At 44.6% G+C, this 23,136-nt stretch overlaps 1 protein-coding gene across 1 annotated transcript; it reads right to left on the reverse strand.

Annotated features, from left to right (window-relative positions):
* Nucleotides 1–333: 333 nt before the first annotated feature.
* Nucleotides 334–12,948, reverse strand: polr2a (RNA polymerase II subunit A). The gene is given in 32 exon segments (XM_029454478.1): nt 334–2,930; nt 2,932–3,768; nt 3,770–4,014; nt 4,109–4,258; nt 4,350–4,463; nt 4,558–4,744; nt 4,849–5,052; nt 5,145–5,177; nt 5,179–5,328; nt 5,474–5,578; nt 5,663–5,763; nt 5,859–6,066; nt 6,157–6,420; nt 6,514–6,719; nt 7,160–7,265; nt 7,355–7,526; nt 7,764–7,947; nt 8,065–8,287; nt 8,384–8,587; nt 8,712–8,806; nt 8,912–9,080; nt 9,168–9,377; nt 9,460–9,670; nt 9,913–10,037; nt 10,129–10,261; nt 10,361–10,581; nt 10,726–10,887; nt 10,984–11,265; nt 11,383–11,556; nt 11,662–11,798; nt 11,910–12,042; nt 12,862–12,948. Coding segments are annotated over 32 exon segments (5,901 nt in total). The 3' UTR covers nt 334–2,861.
* Nucleotides 12,949–23,136: the final 10,188 nt, after the last annotated feature.

Consider the following 23,136-nt stretch of genomic DNA (forward strand, 5'->3'; position numbering starts at 1 on the left):
CTGTAAGCACAGTTTGACTCATTTAAAAAAGGTATCTGTTAAATGCTATACGAGTTCACTAAGTAACTACGTGACTGATTGATAAATGAACTTCCGGTCAGCGGGCACGTGAACTCACAGCAGGGTTAGAGCGCCCCCAAGCGGACGGCGCGTGCTAGCTTTCATTTACAGGAAACAGGTCACATGGTTTACTGGCAAAGGTGTTTCCCATCAAGGCTCATTAAGTGCTCGACTTTCGGTCAACTAAGGAGTATTCATACCTTTGTATCAAGTAAAACTAGCAATACAACAATGCAAATGTATTTAGCACATAAAAAAAAAAAAAGACAGACATGTAGTAAAACTTTTATTCATTTTTTCCCAAGTCAAAAAACAAACAGAACAAAGATACAGAGAATGAGATAATGAATTGATTTCTATACAGTGGCAATTTCAAGTTAAACCTTCCTTTGCCCAGACATGTGAAGTCTTTCCTCAGTTTGAAACCCTGTCTCGCCCTCGGACGCACACGCACACACACATTCATACAACCTGGGAGTCCTGATGTCCTGAATTGACTGGACAGCACACAGTTAAGACAACAGGATTAGATGCAAACATAGTGGACAAAATATCACAATGTCCGGGGCTTAGGTCCACCACAATATTTACTAAGTGCAATTACCAAACCTGCTTTATCTCAAAAAGGCCAGAAGATGAGTCCTTTCAATTCAAGATCTTCGTAGCAATGTTTCACAAAATCATGACAAATCATATTAAAAATGTTCAGAACCCAAAAGATTACTGGCTGCGTTTTATCTCCTCAGGACTCCCAGTCGGATCCATAACGTCCCCCCCCTCCCCATGATTTCCCCTCGTCACAGGTACATACACTGGTAGAAAAAAGAAACACTGAATTCAGAAATGAGGATCACTTGTGGATGAAGAGGGAGGAGACTCAGCTAGTCCAATCATTTCAGAAACCGTGTCGAAATGACCAAATGGAACGAACCATTATCATCATCAGGCGTACAGACGGTTCCCTAACAGTCAAACTAGTTGGAGCCATGTCAGAAAGCACCCATATTCAAACAGAAAGTTCACACTAATGTAGTGGGTAAGGTTGTATATTTTTTTTAGCAGAGAGACCGAAAGCGTCGTTTCTTTGGACAATCTCTGCTTAAAAGAGAATAAATGTTCCACGGCGTTGTAAAGAAAAAAAGGCCAACAGGAGGACAAATGTTGCCCTCTGGCGTCCCGAGAAGTGAAAACCCCCAAACTTGAGCACTCAACTTTTGCCCGTGTCACGACATGGTGACAGCATGCAACATGTTAGCAACAAAGATCTCGAACTGTTGGGGAGAAAGAACGGGGAAGAAGAAGAAGAAGAAGAAGAAATAGCACTCCCCCCCCCTCCGTCCCCTGCCCCTTCATCCACAGTATATGAACATGAGCCTCCTGCAGACAGGTTTACAAAGTCACCAAAAGCAAACAAGAGAAAAAGCCAAAAACAAAATAAAAAAAAATCTTAATTTTCCTCTATTCATATTCACACAGAATAGTAGTTCACCGTCTTTCTTAAATAAAATTGAATAGTCCAAATAAACCTGTGTACACGTCAGCTATCAGAAATGGGACGAAGATTAGCGAGAAGTGGGAGGGATTTGAATTTTTTTTTTTTTTTTTTTAAATCTAAAGCTCGATTAAAATGTATTAACATGTGCTACTCATGCAAACAATGACAAAAGCAGCAACGCCAAACTAGTGTCCGCTCGTCCACGTGTGCCCCATTTCCTCCTATAATCAAAATTAAAAGACAAAATAATCATTTCTATTTCTCTTCTTCATATAAATCTTTTAATTCCCAGCGTTGAAGGGAAGAATATTATCTGGAAAAGTGTTTTTGCTTTTGATGCACAAGTCTCAAAATGGTAGGAGGACAAGAGGATGCTGGTGGGTGTTCTCATGACATCTTTCAGTTTTTGTCTTTGGGGTGTGAAGGAGGAAGAGGGGAGGGGCGATGGGTACATACACCTGTGTAGTTAATGATGATTTCTTTTCCCTGCAAAGCCAGTTTCTCTCTCCTATCGTGTATGTATTTTTTGCTGACCGTCCAACTTTCCTCTTTGGACAATCGGACAGAACCATTTTAATATATCAAACACCTAAAAGCTCCATCTTTGTTCCACCAAAACGCCCCCCCCCCCCCATAAACTGGCAGCAACTGGACTTTTACAAAAGCAGCAAAAGGTCTAACAAAATACACCTTGGTGAAATATGCAGTAAACAAAGTCTGATCCTTACCTCCTTGGTTTTCTTTAGAGCTTATGCTTTAGTGATCGATACAATCCACTTTTCAAAAGGCTTTTGGCAATATGTACGCTTTCCACAACGATGCACTCATTTGTTTTGGAGAATGAGAGAGACTGGATGCAGTACACTATAAAGTTAAAAAGGGACATTCCCCCCCCCCCCCCCCCCCCCTCCTTTTCATTCCCTCGTGGGACTTTCAGTTTCGCACCAACACCCCCGTGGGAAATAAAAAAAACTATTTCAAAAGGCAGCCTCTTTTTTTTTTTTTTCCTTCAGGCAGAGCAGTCAAGTCTTTCACATAATAGTTTTAACAATTTCTTGTGGTAAAGGGGGGAGGGGGTGGGGGGGTGGGGTCTCAGATGGTCAAGACTGGAGCACAACAAAAAGGTCCCAAAGGAGAGATTTCCCCCCAAAGAAAAACAACCACAATTGGGACCCCCCGTGGCTAGAAGCACCGCCACCTCCAGCTGGTTAAAGGTGCTGTCCTTCAGGTGACGGGTGTTTCTTCAAGTGTCCACCATGAGGTGACGGGGGTTCTTCAGGTGCCTCCCCTTCTCCTCCGCAGCCGCTCAGTTGTTCTCTTCATCGCTGTCATCTGGGCTGATGGCCGGGCTGTAGGTGGGCGAGGTGGGGCTGTAATCCTGGGGAGGTGGGGCTGTACGTGGAGCCTTTAGGACTAGTTGGCGAGTATGTAGGAGACGTGGGGGAGTACTTGGGTGAAGTTGGGGAGTAAGTAGGGGAGGTAGGGGAGTATTTGGGGCTGGTGGGGGTGTAGGTGGGGGAGGTAGGGGAGTAGGTTGGAGAGGTGGGGCTGTATTTTGGAGTCGTTGGGGAGTAGGTGGGAGAAGTCGGGGAGTACTTCGGCGACGTCGGGGAGTACTTTGGCGAGGTGGGGGAGTACTTGGGAGAGGTGGGGGTGTACTCCGGGGAGCTTGGGCTGTATGAGGGGGAAGTTGGGGTGTATTTGGGTGAGGTGGGGGAGTAGGAGGGAGAGCTGGGGCTGTATGAGGGGGAGCTGGGTGTGTAGGTGGGCGACTGCGGGGTGTAGCGCGGACTTGAGGGGGAATAGGACGGAGAGGTAGGGGAGTACGAGGGAGAGGTGGGGGAGTAGTTGGGGCTGGTAGGGGTGTAGTTGGGAGAGGTTGGGGAGTAAGAGGGCGATGTTGGGGAGTAAGAAGGGGAGGTGGGGGAATAACTGGGCGAGGTGGGCGTGTAGTTCGGCGATGTCGGGCTGTAGCTCGGACTGGTCGGTGAGTAGGAAGGAGAGGTGGGCGAGTAGGACGGGGAGGTGGGGGAGTAAGATGGAGAGGTTGGGGAATAAGAGGGGGAGGTGGGGGAGTAAGAAGGTGAGGTGGGGGAGTAGCTGGGTGACGTCGGGCTGTAACTCGGCGATGTCGGGCTGTAGCTCGGCGAGGTTGGAGAGTAGGAGGGGGAGGTGGGGGAGTAAGACGGGGAGGTGGGGGAGTAAGACGGGGAAGGTGGGGGAGTAGGAGGGAGACGTTGGGGAATAAGACGGAGAGGTCGGGGAGTAACTGGGAGAGGTGGGAGAGTAGGAAGGAGATGTCGGGCTGTAGTTGGGGCTGGTTGGGGAGTAAGAGGGAGAAGTGGGGGAGTAGGAGGGGGATGTGGGGGAGTAGCCGGGGCTCTGTGGGGTGTAGCCTCCAGGGGAGCGAGGCTCGTAGGCCGGGGAGGTGGGGGAGTAGTTGGGTGACATGGCTCCACCTAAAAACATTGTAGAAACAAACATTGATATGACGTCATACAGTGCACGTTCTAAACTACAGAAACATCCGTTAACTGTTCTGCAGGGTCTAACCTGGAGACGGGATGTACGGGCTGGCAGGTCCTGGAGATCCTGGAGACCCGGGGGTGGGAGACCACGCAGGGGAATAGCCTGGAGAGAAGCCACTTGCGTCTGATGCCGCACTGGGGGAGAAACCTGCTGCCCCAGGGGTCATGCCGCTTCCTGCGGGACAAACACAAAAAAAGGGCAAAGCTCAAAAAAAGGAAAAGCAAAAACAAAAGGAGACGACAAAGCAACCTGAGCATACACTCACCGACACTGGGGGACCAGGCACCGTAGGCAGGTGTTGCTCCTGTGTTCCATGGGGTCATGGCAGGTGACATACCACTCATGGGACTCGGCACCGTGCCAAAGAACATTCCACTGGCTGCAAATAGGACGGGTACAGAACATAAATATTATAGCTTTTGCACGATGGAAACTCTTCTGCATTATATCAAGACAAAGATCTCTCCACTTACGTCCAGCCACGCTGATGCCAGGAATGTTTGTAGGGATCTCCATGCCATATTTACACTTCTCTGCGTCCAACAGCAAATCAAAGCATCCTGTACCAGCCGGGGCAAGCTGGCCAAGCATGATGTTCTCCGACACACCCTTCATGGGGTCACTCTCAGCATGGGACGACGCCTCCATCAACACATCCACCTGGAGGAGGAAATGCAACAAAGAGAGGAACGGAAAGGAAATAGTTATTAAGACGGTCCTTGTTCAATCAGCGGCGTAGAGAAGCAGCAGTGCCGTTCATTTACCGTCTCCTCAAAGGAACACTTCATGAGTGGTCCCGTGTCTTGACGGTTGATGCCGTGACGCGTGATGGCCATCAAGTGGCCGCGGCAGGTCATGGTGTCACAAAGCAGAGCCAAGTGACGGTAGTTGACGTAGGAACCGTCAAAGGAGATGACGTGGTTCAACTCCCTCTCCAGAGCCTTTCGCACTGCCTCAATTCCCAAGACCTGTTTAAGAGAGAGAGCGGGGAAAACATGAAGAGTTGTTCAAACTGTCGTAGTGCTACTGTGGAGTCCAAGCTGCTTTTATGCTTTCGTACCGTGAAGATCTCCACAATGTCGTTGGAGGTGGTTCCTGACGGGATCTACGTCCTTCTCGCTGAGGACCCTCATGAGGCTCACGCCGTCCGTCTCAAGGATCCACTCCTGCAGCGCCTTGAACTCACCTTCCTCTGTGATGATGATCTTCTTCTTATTGTCAGTCTGGGGCAAGTGCATGTACACCTGGAGGAGAGGAGTGGGACCTTTGACTTATGGCCACAGGCAGGTACATCCCTTTTGTTACTGATGAAGGTGGGTGAATGCTAATATTCGTGTGTGTGTGTGTGTGTGTGTGTGTGTGTATCTGTGTGTGTGTTCACTCCTTTACCTTGCTGATCTGCTCGATGCCTTGTAGGGTCATGTCTGTCAGCATGTTGGACTCGATGCACCTCAAGAACACGTCATCGTCCATTTTGTCCACCACCTCCTCATCCTAGACAAAGCACAGATATGTATGATTAATATTGAAGTGGACTACAGTGCGTCCATCGTTATTTAACACAACATCAATGCACACCTCTTGGAACTTGTTCTCGTCGCTGTTCATGATTCGGATTCGCAGAACGAGCTTCTCGGCGTTGTCGTCATTGAAGATGCAGTTCAGATCATCTCCGAAACCTTGCAGGGGGGGGGGAAAAAGAAAAAAGTGTCGTTAAGGAGAGCCACCTGGTTTCTGTTACAGATAAGTAACAGAATACGTGCACGCAACACACCTGCGTTGATCTTTTCTGCAATCTGCTCCATAGTCAGCTTGCGATCGGTCATGTGCTTGCGGTCGAGCTCGATGCGCAGCAGCCACGGCGAGATGCGCGTCACGTCAAAGTCGGGCATCTCGTAGTAGACGTTCACCCACTCCTGGTCCTCGGCCACCACCGTGTTCTGGGGGTTGGGGTCGTAGTAGATGGCGGTGTTGGCCGTCACCTAAGGAAAAAAGGACAACTTTTAGTCACTACTCATGAGGGGAATAAGAAGAGTTGTGGAGTAAACATCCAACATCATCCTCTCCCTCACCTTTCGCAGTGTGGTGTGCTCCAGTCGACAGAGGATGTCCTTGGCCCTCTCGGCGTCACGGGCTGCCTGACCCAGCAGGAAAACAGTCAGCGAGGGTGTTTTGGGCCTCTTGGAGATGTTGATCAACTCCTTTAGACGAGGCACACCGAGTGTTACGTTCTTGGCTGACACACCGGCGTAATGGAAAGTGTTCAGGGTCATCTGGGTGGCAGGCTCTCCCAGCGACTGAGCAGCCAGAGCGCCGACCATTTCACCTGGGTGGGCCTGGGAACGGAGGAAAACATGAGATTAAGTTGAAGAAACGTATCGTTTCACAGGGAAGTTGAGCATCAACTCTAAAAGAGATGCTGAACTTACGATGGACTGGTTGAATTTGGTCTCGATCTCTCCCAGCAGCCAGTCGAAAGCCTCAGTGGTGAGGCGGAACTCCTCGGTCATGCGTTTGGAGCAGAGGGTGGAGCGCAGGTGGATGTTGAAGAGCAGAGTGGCGTTCTGCTGGGCCTGTTTGCTCAGCGGGTCCTCGCCGTTCACAATCACCAGCTTTTTACTCAGATCATGAAGACCTGGGAGATGCAAACACACGTGCAGAGAGTGAGATTTATGCAACAAGGTTCTGCTTAAGTCCCGACATTAACGAGGCTTTCTGGTGTAGTTTTAAATCCACGTCACTAATTGTGCTCATATTTCATGTTTAATGAAATAAACACACTTAAATCTTACAGACTAAGACAGTGAGATCATTTTCTCGCTCTAGCAAGAAACTACGACTTGAACTGTTTTGTTATGCAACACACAAGGACTCACCAGGTGGCTTAATGTGGCTTTAAGGAGCACCTGAGGTCAGGCCCTGCCCCCCCCCTAGTTCTAATTCTAACTTCCACACGCTTCACATAATCCTGTAATTTAATATGTGGTGAAGAAACTGTCTGAGTAGCAGCCTGGCTGGACAAGACAACAGCTTATTTTTACACAGGAAGAATGAAGCAGCGATTTGTCGTCTTACCCTCGACCACCCTTAGAGGATTGAGGTCTGTTGGGGTTCGGATGTTGATGCGGAAGATCTTCTGAGCGTTCCAGATCATTCTGGCCAGGTTGCATGGCAGCACCACCTGCAAGCAAGGAGGTTTATTTCAATATATTTTTTGGCAGACCAAGAGATTACTAAAAGAGCAGTGCGTCAACACACACACACACACACCTTACTGTCCCCAGTGGGGAAAATGGCTCGGAGGACCTCCCTGTCCTCCTTCAGCCTATCAAACTCCTTCTCCAAGGAACTCTGCACAATGGCATTGGTCAACACGTCTTTTACTACGTCCTCCTGCAGCATCCGCCTCAGCGCTCGCTCATTGGTGCAATCAAACTTAAACCTAGACAGAAAATGAGAAAAGAGTTAAGCCGCTGATCATAGATAAGATTGAGTAACGTTGAAGCATGTTCGGGACTAAAACTCTTCAGTTATCACAAATCCAAACAAGGAACTGCAAAGCAACATCAAGTGTTTGCACATTTCTCAATAAATCCAGATTTCTTTGAGCATTAAAAGAAGCCCAGAAACAAACTTTCTTATAAATCTCATTTTCTAAACTCATGGGTGTGCGACTCACTTCTTTTCAAAGGCCTTGTGCGAGGGTTTGAGCGTTGCCACGTTTTGGAACTCGACGTTCTCTCCTGCCAGGCCGTCCTCGCCGTAACGCAGCTGAACCACCTGGTTGATGGAGTTACGCACCGTGCCGTCGTACTTCACCATCACCGACTCCATGGACTTGATCAGACGCCGCTGGATGTAACCTGGGTGAGATACGACCGATTGACCACGTTTAAAAAAAGAAAGAAAAGCACGTCCCTGTATATTTAAGAAGCATATCCTGACTCGCTTCTTCCTGCACTCTCCCTCCCAGGACTCACCAGTCTCAGCCGTCTTCACAGCTGTATCGATCAGACCCTCTCTGCCTCCCATAGCGTGGAAGAAGAACTCTGTAGGGGTCAGGCCAGCCAGGTAGGAGTTCTCCACAAAGCCTCTACTCTCAGGACCGTAATCATCCTTAATGAAGTGAGGCAGCGTGCGGTGTTTGAAGCCGAAGGGGATTCGTTTACCCTCCACGTTCTGCTGCCCCACCACGGCAATAACCTGAATGAAGGAGATAAGACGAGCGTCAAAGATAACGTGAATCACATTCACTCATCTAAATCGTGAAAGTGATCATAGTTAGGGGGATTATTGTACCTGCGAGATGTTAATCTTTGAGCCCTTAGAACCAGCCACCACCATGGACTTGAAGTTGTTGTACTCAGACAGAGACTTCTGGGCAGAGGATCCCGTTTTGTCACGAGCGTCATTGAGGATACGATTGACCTGGTTCTCAAAGGTCTGCCTCAGCGTGTTACCAGGGGTCGGCTCCAGCTCATTGTTGTGGGCTTTCTCGATGACCTGGAGAACAAAAGGAAATATTTTACTTTTCTATATGTCATTTCTGATGGGAAAAATAATAGTCGGGTAGAACGGCGGTTGAAAGTGTGAGACGCCGGTGACTGTACAAACACGCTGCTCTTACTTCTATCACATCCTGTTTGGCTTTCTTGATGGTGTTCTGGATGTCGAGGTAGGTCTTGGCATCAGCAATGGAGTCACCAATACCAATGGAATGACCTGAAGACAATATCAAGAGGAGACTCGTAAGACAACATGGCAACACATATATAAAAGTGTTAATCATTCAAGCCAACTAACACACAGCACTAAATGTTCTCTCACCCTCGATGAGCAGCCAGTTGTTAACCACGGTCTGAATGTTGGAGTAGAAGAGTCTGGTGATGTCGTGGCCCATCTCCAGGTAGGAGATGTGGACGAGGGATCCGGCTGAGGTCCCCAGGGATTTCTTACACAGGATGCCCATGATCAACTCCCCGTTCTCCACTATGACCTGTGTGTGAATGAGTCGAACGTTGGGGTCACATGCGCTGTCGTTTCATTCTTTTAATCTATACATCATTACTCGGAGGACTTGTACCTTGGTGTCCCCAGGCGAGATGTGCTTGTAAGGGCCACTGTCTTCTTCGTCAGGATGGGTGCTGTGTGTGCGGATCACATTAATGTGTCCGGGAATGATTAGGCTGAAGATCTGCTTGCCCGTCCACAGAGGACGAGGCTTGATGATGGCCGGCTGAGGCACTTTCCCGTCCCAAGTGGAGAGGAACATGAGGAGGTTCATCACTTCACCCTGTGGTGGAGAAACACGGCGTGTTAAGACCCTTTCAGGACAGCAAAAGCAGCCGCTGGTGACCACGTAACAATCCCCTTACCCTCTCTAAGAAGACATCTCTTTTGGTGAACTTGCGGACAGCCGTGAGCGTGTCCTGCACGATACCCATGACGGGTCTGTTGGACTGGGGTGTGACGATCATACGCGGCACCATGGCCAGCTCCTGGATCTCTGCCCTCGTCTCGAGGGACTGAGGCAGGTGGAGGTTCATCTCATCCCCGTCAAAGTCAGCGTTGTATGGAGTTGTGACACTGGAGGGAGACGAGAGGGTGGGATGTTAGAACTGCTACACCACATGGGGAACTCCTTTCAGTCAGAGATGATGCGACAGTGGCAGGAATTTGCATTAAGACACCAGAAATGCCTTTACAATGATCTAAAATCATGAGTTTTATTGTCATTTCCAGAATGCCATGCCAAAAACCTTAAAAATAATAATTCAAATTCATTATTTATAAAAAAAAGCCAGTGATGCGCGGCCTTCGTTTGGTACCTGAGGTTGAGTCGAAACGTGGACCACGGAAGAATTCGCACCCTGTGCCCCATCATGGACATTTTATGTAGTGTAGGCTGTCTGTTGAAGATGACGATGTCACCGTCACACATGTGTCTTTCCACCTAAACAGTAAAAAAAAAAGTCACTTTTAGTTTTTAAATACTAACAAAAGATAAGCAGCTCTAGAGTTGCTTATAGGTATTTCAAGCTTGCCTTGTAGCCAATCTGCAGGTGAAGGTCACTTGGTTTGGGGTGGAATCGCAGGTCAATTCTGTCTCCATTGTCCCGGATGATGTATTTGGCTCCCGGGTACTGGCTGTTGCCTCTTCGCACCAGCTCTTGTAATCTAAGATGGTCATCGGAATGAATTAGCTGACATCACGTTTCATTAAATACAGCCTTTTTCACGTTACATAAAGTATATCAGATTACTACTTCGCAGTACCTGTCGATGTTAAAGGGTGTGACTATTTCTGGGAAGGTCATATTGGCTGCGATGGATCGAGGTACGCCCACTTGGTCGATCTGCAGGTTGGGGTCAGGGGTGATGACAGTTCGTGCGGAGAAGTCCACACGCTTGCCCATGAGGTTACCTCGGACTCGCCCCTCCTTCCCCTTTAGACGTTGTTTTAAGGATTTGAGAGGGCGGCCAGACTTTTGCATTGCCTGTGAAAGGAAAACATTCATTGTAATTTCAGCACCATAAATAACACTGCAGAAATGTAATACAGAAAACTGTCAGACGTGGCTCATGTCAGTGTATTTAAGAGCATGTTCCTTTTGAATATCTAACTATTTGCGCATACATACCCTTGGCAGGCCTGGCAACTCGTTGTCAATCATGGTGGCGACGTGAAACTGGAGCAGTTTGACATCCTCAGCGATGACGTGAGCTGCAGCACCACTCTGCTCGTTTCTTCTCAGCTGGTTGTTGATTTTGACGATATCTGCCAGCTTGTGGGTCAAGTCATCCTTTAAAAACAGAAGTTAGTTAATAATTTGTTGTTATCACAGCTTTAAAAACCTGCAGGAACAAAATATTCAGTTTGGAGGTCAGTATTACTTTACCTGGTTGCGAGCAGATCCCTGCATGACCACAGCAGGCCTGACAGCCAGTGGAGGCACAGGCAACACCGTTACAATCATCCATTCCGGTCGGGCAAACTTGGGGTCCATGCCCAAGATGAAGTCCTCTTCATCCGAGATGCGCTTGAAGATCTCGTGCACACGCTCGGGACTCAGGAGGATTTTCTTCTCCTGCGAATCCTCATTAACGTGCTTCCACTCGGCATACAGCTCCAAGCCAGAGCGTCTGATGCGTGGCTGGTATCGCCCACAGCCACCGTGGCCCTGCGTAAGTCACATTGTGGGGAGAAAAGAGTGTGAGAAAGAAAATAAGCGTGGCCTTGTCGTGAAAATTGAGGCAAAATTGCCATTAACTCTGACAGAAAGACTTCACCCAAATACCTTCTCCTTGGAAATGTCCTCCTCGTTCTCATGCTGTTCCATTCCAAATTTGTTGTCCATCTCCTCTCCTCCTTCACAGATATTTTTTCCTTTGCACAGCTCGTACACATGTGTCAAACGTTTCCTGGGCTGCCCTTTTGATTTTATGAGGATGTCTTTAATCTTTGGATTGTTCTGGAGGTAAAAAAAGAAGCTATGAACAGCACTGAAATTATACTTTTCTGATAAAACATTAGTCTATTATGATCATCATGTACGGTTAAATGCTCATTTACTTACCGAATCCACTAGTAGCTTTGAGCAAAAGAAGCAGACACACCGAAGAACCTTCATAATCTTTGTTACGAAGCCGACGTGGAAAACCGGCTTTGCCAGTTCTATGTGCCCAAAGTGGCCAGGGCATTCTGTCATGTTGCCTGAGAAAAACAAAAACACATTTAAATCATTGAGTAATGACATCCGATAGGTATAGCAGCCAACTAATTAAATAAGATATCTTGGCATGAAATGTTAGCATGCCATTATACCTGCACATGTCTGACATCTTCCAGATCGTTCTATGACCCCTTGTCTTGGGTCCATAAGGCCACCAAGTTTAGGACGTCCTCCTTCTGTTGTTTCGGGGTATTTGATTCCCCCCTCCGTAACGGACATCCGTTTCTGTGGAGAAAGACATCATTTATTTAGATATATAGACAAGTTAATGCTACAATAATCAGCAGGTGATCGACTGACCGTGATTGAATATAAACACATCCGTCAGTCATAAATATTTATTTTCCACATGCATTCATCTACATCAGGCATAGAATCTAAATTTCCAACAATTTGCATCAACTATCAAGTGTTAAAAATATACTTCAAATCAGTAAAAATATAAAGAATTTAAGTTTGTCTAACAAAATAAAGCTCTGTAAACATTCACTTTCACTAAATTAAACGTTATGCTCAATGACATATACATACATAATCTAGTATTCATCAATCCCTAAAACTAGTAAAACACCCAATACTTAAAGAAAACATGCATATCGAAAATTGTTGATGTACCCTTTTATTCATTTATTGTGTGAGTAAACAGTCCAATGAGTATAATGCGAGCAGTGGTAAAAACCAAGCGAGCTGTGTCTATAACGAAAAGCAATAAAGCAAGCAAAATGTCTACTTACTGATGGGCCTACAAGGTACATTGCATAAATTAAAAGGGGGTTTAATTCATGTGATAACATGGATCATATTTGAGAATGTTGTGCTTTAAGTTTTTCAAACTTCCTTCAACATGCTAGTTAGCTCAAGCTTCACCAGCTTGATACAGCTAGTTAGCTAGGCTAGGCTAACAGCGAGCATTTCCCGTTGTAAACAGAACCATGTCTTTGCCACATATGTTAAACTACAAGATTAGTCAAGAAACTGTAAGAGTGATGTGTGATCTGTCCGAAAATTAATAAAATACCCCATTCCCCCAAAAAGAAAACCTACAAGCTCATCTGGGCTGATGATGCCGAATTGAACTCTCTTGATCGTGCGCAATGGGCATGCGCTGTCGCCGGAGGGCGGTCCGTGCATCCTGTCTATTCAAAGAGACGCGTCCTTCCTCGGCACGCCGCTTTGTGAGCAGGAACAGCCTTTAAATTGTCACCACGACTCTGGTCAGGCCGCCAACGGTGACCGGAAAGTCTCCGAAGGCGATATCCCAGGGACCTCTGCTGTCGGTTGCCTTTATAGCCGAGATATTTGTGTTTTGGTCCTAAGTAAGATGGCTACCGACTGTTCCCTTCCCTTTTTTGATCTACACTCTGGAGCGCTCTGAGCGCTTCTGAACATGAAGCGGTTCAACGCTTGGTTTTATAGACTGACTGCATACTACGGGGTTGCCCACTCAGAAAGACAGGGACTGACTCTTCGGTAGGTGGGACATGGATCTCTGTAGTAAAACGCTCATTGGCCATTCAAGGCAGTTATATGAATAATTAATGTTGCCATACGTACAACCAATTAGAGAGCACGTTTATTTTTTATAACGAATCAGAACTAAAGGCGGGCGTTGATATAATCTAAACTCATCCCGATTGGCTTTATTAAAACAGAGTAGGCGGTACGGCGTATATTTTGCATGCAAAATATGAATATTCAATCAAAATACTTTCGATTCGTCCGTTTTCTTATTAATATTGAGGAGTATAAAATAGATGACCAATGGCTACGAAGAAATTAACCTTCTTAGAATAATTTCAACAAAACCCGCCCTGCTTCCGATATTTGCCGAATGTGGCCGATGTGAATTTCTTCCCTCAGAGCAAAAATAAAAAAAATCTCTGTTCTCCCGTTCGTCTCGCTGTAGATCAGCCTGGGCTCTAAGAAAAGAGGCTCAGGGCTGAGGCCTGTTAAGACCTTTGATTAAACATGGGAAAATGGTCGAAATACATGATATTTTCATCTTGAAACACTGTATCGTGGATTATTTTTCGAGCTACTTTAGAAACACAGCGACTTGTCGGGTTTACGTCCTCTGCATTTTTGGATCTCTGGGACTTTGTTGTAAGCCTCGGACTCGCCTCCGAGTGATGTCCGGCAAGTGGACCGGATTCTCCGTACGCCTTATAGGAAAGTCTGGGGGAAGCCTTAAGTGTTCATTTAACATTTGTTTAAAAACAGCTTTTAATGATTTTTACATAAACATGTTCTGTGTGTAATTTATATATGATTGTTTTGTTCAGATGTTGTTAGGTTTTTAATATTTGTGTTAAAATGTAAAATATTATTGTAGGCCATGTTTCGAAAGCAGTCTGAAATGCCGTCGTTTTGGCGGTTAACGCTAACTAATATTTGTTCGCTATACATTTAAAAGGCAACTAAATTAATCCGTCAAAACTGTGACCATTACAAGTCATTTACAAGCAAGGGGAGTACAATTTTAAATACAAACGCTAAATTTTTGCTTTCTTAGAAATTACAACCGGTGGTCAGGTTAGCTAAACGTATGATTACTTTGCCGACAACGACGGTATGTTCCCTGCTAGCTGTCTTTTATTTGACACATATTCAACACTTACTGTGCATAGCTAGCGTGGTTAACGTTTAAAACAATAAAGACCGTGTTTGAGTAGTGTTATGCTTAGTAGATGTCTTCATTTAAGTTAAAGTAGCCTGAGGTTCAGCCTTGGAATGAATGTACCGGGACAAAACGTTCAGCTAGCGGCTAACGTTAGCTACGTTAGTTAAGTAAATCCCTGGTTCTGCGGGTCAACCTTTGTCTTGGTGTTACTGCTATAGTATACGAGTGTTGTTTACATTAGCAAGTGGGGTATGTACTGTGTTCTAATGTTAATAAGAGGACTAAAAAAGCCTATTATAGCTAGCATTGTTGCGCTCCATTAGCGCCCAACATGGCGGTGTTTGACGAAATGCTTCTTGTTGTGAACGAGAAAGATGGAGTCTGGGATGTTCTTGTTAGCTAACTTGACCGACCACATAGCTGCGCATTTAAAAAAAAATGTTTTAGCTCTGTGACAAAATATGGAGAGGCTATGTAAATGTTTTATCTTACTAATTGTAACGTGATTGTATATTAAGTATCGAAACTTTGCTATCCGATGTTTCAATAGTCTTGACTCTTCGTCGAAGTTGAAGCCATTTTGCTAGCTAACTACGTGTATATTAGTCTGTTATTGAAAGGATAAGCTTGCTGTCTAGTCAACAAGCTGTTTTTACAGCTGATTTTACAGTGACTATGACAATGGAGGCATCCCATCCTTTTACTCAATGTTATGATTACTTAAAGTTTAGGTGTTATAGGTTAAAGTATTAATCTTGTCTCCAGGGACTAAGAGATGCCATTAGCTTGTTACACAATAGATTTATCCGGTTAGCTCTCGTTAGTTGTGCCCGAGGGAAGGGAACACGTTTGCCCTGTGTTAATGGTTGTATTATTGTCCAAAAGCAGAACGGTACACTGTTAATGTATGGTCCTTTTGAGAGCCATAAATCTCCGTTGTCCCATTCAAGCAGTATTTTTGATATTTGCATAAAGTGCTCAAATATGTTTCTATTCACCGTTTGTGCATTCTGTCTGCGTAACGTTACATCAAAGTAAATGCTAGGTAGTGGGTTTTGTTCGCATCTCAATATCTCAGTGCTATGATTGCATACACACTAATGCAGTGTTTATTAAATGTAGTGAATTTGTAACTGCTCAAAATCTTTTTACTGCCTTTTTTGTTTTGTTTAAATAAAGACACTGAACCAACATGGTGGCCTATGGTATTGTTCTATTCTTGTGTAATTATCACAATTGATTCATGTTCAACTATTACAAGTGGCACAGCTTAGAGATGATGTGCTGCGACCAGCATGAACTTGCCTCTTTGCCATCATCTCTCTTTGGTAGGCTCAGCAGAGGATGGAGTCATTCAAGACCAGAAGCAAGGATAGATGCCATATCTGCAGTATCCTTATAGAGTCAAACCAACTTCAGTTTTTTTGAGTAATTGTAATAAACCGAAAGAAACTACGTGCATGCTAGGTTTGACATGCGTAGAAGAATGTGACAGTGAATCACTTTGTTCACCATGTGCCATGCAATACCATGACTATACAAAGGATTCATTATTGACCAGCTGGCTCCCTCCTCTGGCTCATATTGAGCATGAGCAGCGTTGGAAAGACATTGCACAACCACGTTTTCAATGCAGAAGTGTGTCCCACCAGGCTGTCAAGCTTGCTCCCTCTACTGCTGCAAGGAGGTTAGTGCATAGAGATCCGACTGCCTGGTCTGTTGGTAGGAACTCACACACACGTTTTAATTAGTTGTAAAATCTACAGCACTTTTGGTAAAGCATTTCTGCAAAATGTTAGTATCATATCCAAATACAAGTTAAATGTATACAAATCAATCTGGGGAGTGCATGTAAACATCATTTATAGGATATTCTGTCTATTGAGATCCATTAAATTAAATATGCTTTATTTTTGCAAAGACTTATAAAACCAAAGCATAAAAATTAAAAACTAAAGTCACAAGACATTCGCACATACTGTGTGTGTGTATATATATATATATATATATATATATATATATATATATATATATATATATATATATATATATATATATAGCAGTGTATGTCTATTTACTAAGGTTAAATGTTTGAGTTATTTGTGTTCTGCCTGAGTTTTTTTAATTCCAAAGGGGAACTGCTTGAAGTATATTTTGCGGGTAATACTTATGTCATTTGCAGGACTTTAACTGGTTACTTCAGAGTTTTATTTTACACTATTGTATTACTTTTACAGCATCTGATTTCTTCTTCCACCACTGCAACACAATTTCTACATGTAAGTTTCCTTTAAACTGGATGTTTGCAAGAGCTGGGAAAGCCTTAAAATGAGTGGAACCATTACTTATAATTTCAAGCTCATCAATACAGTTGAATTATTTCATGTCTTAAAGATATTGCAATGTTGTATTGGTGAGAATCCAACTGTTGAGACTTATCGTGCGATGGTTAGATTATTTCAGCGGTGTAATTGGTCAATTTTCTGTATTGTGATTGCTTCCGAGTGGTATTTAGATGTGCCTGAAACGCTCTTAAATCCAATATAACGCTTGTAAGTACCCTGATAACATCAAGGTCTTGCTGAAAAACAGTTGATAGTTTTGGCAGTTGGACTTTTTCTATGGGTGTGTTATCAAGTGGCTCTTTTACAGCAGGCATCACAGGGCTGTAGTGTTTGTAAAAACAAAACCAAATGTTCAGTCTTTAAGTATAAATAGGTGCAATTGTTTTTGTTTCTGTCTCGACAGTTCATATATTCATATCTAAATATATTTTCCTTCCATGGGCTTTAATTCATGGAACGGATGAGGATTCATGTATCTAGGGGGAGCTCTTGTCTGTTGATGTCAGAGCCTGACAGTGAGTGTGTTTTCAGGGGTTGGTGGGGAGCAAGGGGAAGGGGGAGCTTCGTAGCACAATAGGCGAACAAGTAGAGGGGGAGAGACAGACGGGCAGATGCAAAGCATGGTGGGAGGAGCAGACTATTAATTTTTTCAATCTGATTTACAATCGAAAGGCCTAAACTATAACCACTCTGGTTTCTCCACCTCATTAGATGTGTTCAGCTAGTAAGCGATCGCAACTGAAGCACAATCCACGAAAACGGTGTACCCTCGAAACAATTCACTTACTGTTTGTAACCGTAGATAACTTTCTCCTAAAAATAAAATCCAAGACAACATATCCTGAAGGCTGTGAACCTAAAATAACGCACAATAAAAGAACCAATCCTAGTGTACAGTCTCGGCTTAATATGCACCACCATGCTTTGAAATGTGTCCAGTCACGGCAGGTTTGTAGTGAATGGCTTATTATATGAACGAGAAATAATCGGTTTTAGGCTGCATTTCCGCTTAAGTTATGCACCAGGATGTTGTTTTGTAATAAAAATGGGTGACGCAGGGTCGGAGGCATGCTCTCTCTGAGAGCCCACTGGAACAGGCCGGCCCATTTCTGTCTGCAAGAGAATGTCCTGTTCTTTAGGTGTTTGTTTTGGCTAATGTCAGCCCTAGCCAAGCGTCTTCATCTTTCTTTTAGCCTTCCTTTTATCATCCACACACCCTTTCAGACCTTCCAGATTCTCTCTTTACACAGGATTCTCTTCAGGCAGCTCGCGTTTGTAGAGAACAGGCTGAAGTAGGAATGTTAAGTCAGCTAGTATTTGAGTTTTGCGGGAGATCTACGTTTTGTTAAGGTTCTTTCAGCCTCTTCCTGGAACTATCTGGGTGCTAAATTAATTGCTCTTGATCCTACCTCGCATTGCAATCGGCTTAGTGTTAATCTGGGCTTCTCACAGTGCAGCCAAGTCTCGCCCAGGCAATGCGGCTGCACTGAGCTGTCCACTGCTCTCTTCTCCTGAGGCTTTGACCTCTGGCACTGTCTGTCATGCTGCCCTTTGCCATACACTGTATTTTTTTCATTCTCCTCTCACTCTTTGGGAAGCTTTTTTTTTAATTGTGAATCAACTTGGCCTACCTCTTTTCTGTACAGTCAACCCTTGTAGTCACATGACTGCTTTCCCTCCCTCACAGAAGTGTCTCCTTTATTGTCTGAACCTCCCACTTGCGCACAAACCTTCTTCATATTTTCACTGACTCCCTCTTCAGCTCATCTTCCGTCCCTAGCTGCATTTCCTTCACCCGTGTCTCTTGCACACTAAGCCTCAGAGATGGCCACATGCAGCCTGCAGTGGCTCTCTCCTGGCCGTACCGCTCGCCCTGCCTCTTTTCTCACTTTTTTTGTGTTCTCTGCTTTGCTGCTGTTTTGTTTCCCCTGGCACGATGCCATTGCCTCCAACCATCTGCCTCACTTTCTTTTTTTTTTTCCACTGCTTTGCTGTTCCTTTTCTTCTGATGTCAGTGCAAATATTAGTGTTTTCTTATTCTATTTTTGATCCCTGGATAAGTTTACTTCATGTTGCCATTGCTCAAAAAAAACCTTTAGTATCTTTCTTTTTATCTTTCTCAGCTTCCCGTCTTTCCGGGAGGTTCTGATTGAAGTGTCTCGGTGCTATTTAAAGAGCCGTGCAGAAAGGCAGAGTTGTTTACAGTGCCCTCAAAATACAGGCTGTCTAGAAACAGGAAGTACCATCGCCCTGAAGCGCAGCAGCACACAGCGTCAGCCAACTTGCAGCTACTTCCTCCTCATCGCTGAACAGAGGCTCCAGTAAAACAACCCTCACGCTTATCAGAGAATTATGCACCCCTCCCCTCCGCTGCCCGTCCTCCTGAATGGCGCACATACACAGCAGGCTTTTCACCCCTCCACCATGTCCTATCTCGCTTTCTCCCATTCTCTTATGCCAAGTGCCCCCCCCCCCTCTCCCTCCGACTTTCTTCGCCAGTACAGCATGCCTGAGTAGCTGCCTAGAGATGAAGGAGCTAATTAATTTGATTTAGCCGTCCTCTCTCTGGCAGTGGAAAAACCAGCCGTCCGTCCCCCTCCCTACTCCCCACCGTATCAGGCTCCCCTCCCAGATGATTTTCCACCTATCCTCTCCAGTCTCCTTTGGCAACAGCCATGCTCCGAACCCTCTCTTCCTCTCCTCCTTTTTCTTTTTTTTGATTTCCTGTTATACAACCATATTTTGCCAGCGGTTTATTGCGTGTCAAACCTGACTGTAAATGGCCAACTGTAACTCTCTTGTGCGGCCGGCACTCATCTAAGTCATTTCTTTTCTTCTAGCATTGTATCTCTTGTGTGTGCCCACAGTGGGACAGTTTGTGTGACTCAGCAGCGTTTCACCGCTCACACAAACATGCTTGCTACAGCTCAATGCGTCCGAAGCCGGCCTGCCAGACAACGCTTGACGAAACCCCGCTTCTGTCATTTGATACTCTAATGGAGCCGCCCATAGAGTTATTTTAGAAGTCCAGCACAACTATATAACTGTCTGACATCACTTGTCAACATAACTCTGGGAATCCTTCCGGGGCTTTCATCCTGTACAGTATATAGACATACTGTCAACTTTGCAGCGTGCAGGTTGTGGACATCTGCTCAGGATAGCCTCTGAGGGATTTGTGTGTTTTTAGCCCTTCAAGTGTTGTCTTACAGGAAGGGGCTGGTGCAAGTGTTAAACCGGCTAGCTCCTTTACTGAAACTTAAAAAGCTGAAAATAACTAGCTGTCAGCTGTAACACTCAGCACTCAGTACATGATCAAAGATGTTTCTCTTCCCTTTTCATGAGATCACAGGAATCTTATTTCTTGATCTCGACACGATGGGCTTGTTTTCTTGAGGGTCACTAAATGTTTTTGTGATACCAGCCCTTTTTTGATATTTCGTACGGAAGCCCTGAAGGGCCACGGTGCAAAACATTTTATTTCCTCTTGTTTTCCTGTGATAACGACTTCATTTGATTTGAAGGTCATTTCAAGTTATTTATGTCTCGAAATAACAAATGTTTTAGCGAGATGACGGGATCATCTCCTCGAGATCGAGACGTCATTTATTGTGAGATCGCAAGAAAACAACGTTTCATAAATGAAATGTAAAACACCTGTATCTCGTATCTCTATAAAACAGGGGTAATAAAGTGTTTGAACCTTAGGGTGTCCTTTATTTTGCCACAGTGGTTCACAACCTTTTTGGCTTGTGACTCCTTAAATTGTCAGCAGTGTCTATTTGTGACTCATTGTTACCTGTTGCATACGTTTAACGGTTGTGGCCACTTCAACCAAAGAGTGAATTTGTTTTATTTTAATCATATTTAAAGTACTGCAGGGGCAAACGTATCCAGGAATTCACAAAAGCAAAACAATTGAGGTATTTCTATTAATAAATATAACTTGAATGTTGCATAAATATGAATTTCATTGCACTTTTACTGGCCTGGTTGATATCCTCTTCACCCGGGTCAATTTTATTTATTTATTTATTATTATTATTATTATTATTATTATTATTATTATTATTATTATTATTATTATTATTATTAAGCGAGGATTCTTCAGGAAAAATATACAAATGTGCATTTCGCAAGTAACACAGCAATACACCCGGGGGCTCAAGATAACACAAAGAAGCGTGTTAAAAGGCAGCTTTCTTACTGAATACATTTGTCTCATGACTCATCTGGAATACATGAAAATGTATTGTTTTGGTTAACGAACAGAATATCTTGAAGTGGTTAATAGGAATGTTACATTGCTCAACAGATATAGTTTAGGGGATATCACTTTTACTTGTGCTGGTCTTATGAAAACATAACATCTCTGCACTAAGAAATGTGAAAGAAGTGAAAAATCCCTGCAGAGGATCTACATTAACTCTGTATTCCAAAATGTGAATTGCAGAGTTTTAGCTCCTTTAAGCTTTTAGGTTTTGTGTTTTTTCTATGCCGTATTGTTTGTTACATTTATTTTTGTAAACAGCAGGGAGGTGTTAGCGCAGGACATGCTCCAACAACGCTTTCCCTATTTCAAGGGAGGTTTCCCACTGTACCGCCCCTGTGTCTGTAAGACGATGCTGAGGGCTTCAACACCCTTTCATCTGTGTGCGTGTGTGTGTGTGTGTGTGTGCGAGTGTGTGTGTGTTGGACTATAAATGTAAACATTTGTCACGCTCATCTGAACATGTACTTGCAGAGAACGCATGTGCTGTGGTTTCGCTGTCCCTCTCTGTCCTCAGATTTCTGTGCACAGGCTATAGACAGGAATTGCTGCGTCGTAGTCGTGAAGCCTCTGCTTCCTCTTTAAGAAACCACCGACATTTGAACTCCTCGAGCATCGTTCGACGAGCCACTTTGATCTCAGTCCAAGTCAGCTGGGGAGCAGGTTAGTCATCCCGTCTTTGAGATCATTGAGGATGTTTACGAACCCCTGAGCGTGCCTCAGGATATATTTGCACACATGTATCAGTAGGAATTCAGCCTGAATAACAAATGGCGTATACCATATACACTGTTACCGATCATGAATCTACAGAATGAAAAACAAGCTAAAGATGTGATACTTGATATACACTTCAAACAAAGGTTCAGTTGCACTAAAACCATAGCAGCCTTACAGGGACGGTGAACTCTCTCGAACCTTTTTTTTTTTACTGGAACCACAAAGCACATTTAGCAGATCAATGTATTTAAGTTACCCTGTAAGCAAAACAAAGTTTCATTTACATTAATATCTTTTGCCTAACATGTATGGTGCCTCTCCTTAAAGTGGCTATAATGAATATGTTAATAACAGTTAGTTATAGTACTAAGTTTAGATGCAGCAGGCCTCTGTTTAAGGCCCAGTGTACGCTACCTGCCCAGCAGCAAGCAGCAGACAGACACAGTTAGCGACTAGCTGGTGAACATATGTCAGTGTCGTGATCACGGCGTGTTTCTGCCGCCACAAACTAACGAGTTAAACGAATGTACTACCTCATAAAACTGTTCTTTGTAAATGCTACGTCACTTTGACGTTTTCAACTGTTACAGGCCTTCGCAGTGTGTCTTACTTTACCCCCATCGTGTGTGCTTATGTGTCCTCATGCACACGCTGTTAGACCGTGACAAACAAACAATACAAGGACCCACTTATTAAAACATTGCTCCTACAGCGCTGCCATTGAGCAAACTCCCCGCAGGGTGCCTTTAACTGCTCTGTTTACTTAAGTTTGTTTATGTCTGTGTGTGTGTGCGCGCGTGTGTGTTTGTAAATATAAAAAAATAAAAATAAGATTATTGATTACCAGCTCATGAAGGATGAATCTTGAGACTAATGGTTGAACATCGAAAGGCCTTGGTGAGTTAATGGTTTAAATTTTCCGGCAAGATGGCTTCCTTATTTCCTCCATCTTTGTGTATTCAGATGTGTGTGTCGCTTGGTAGCACAGCATGAAAAGCTATGATCACGTTTGGCCAAACATCCATGAATAGGGACGTCTGGACAACAGGGGTGCCTCTGAATACAGAGTTTGTGGCCGGCTGCAGCCACAGGACAATGCCAGCACACATGTGTGGACCGAGTGGTCGAACTCCTGGAACACACACACACACACACACGCACACTATTGTCTTTGCCAACGGGCAATCTGCTCCACACACACAGCCTCTCTTCTTTTTAGCTTTTCACACAGACACATTGTTACTTCTAATTTAAATTTCACCGTTTGATCCTGAAGTTACTCGCAACTGCTGTCATGTGTCCCGTCCACACACACACACACACACACACAGCATACTTTGAAAGCGTGCAGGAGTACATGAGAA

The sequence above is a fragment of the Cottoperca gobio genome, chromosome 18 (genome assembly GCF_900634415.1).
Source record: "Cottoperca gobio chromosome 18, fCotGob3.1, whole genome shotgun sequence".
Classification (NCBI taxonomy): Eukaryota; Metazoa; Chordata; class Actinopteri; order Perciformes; family Bovichtidae; genus Cottoperca; species Cottoperca gobio.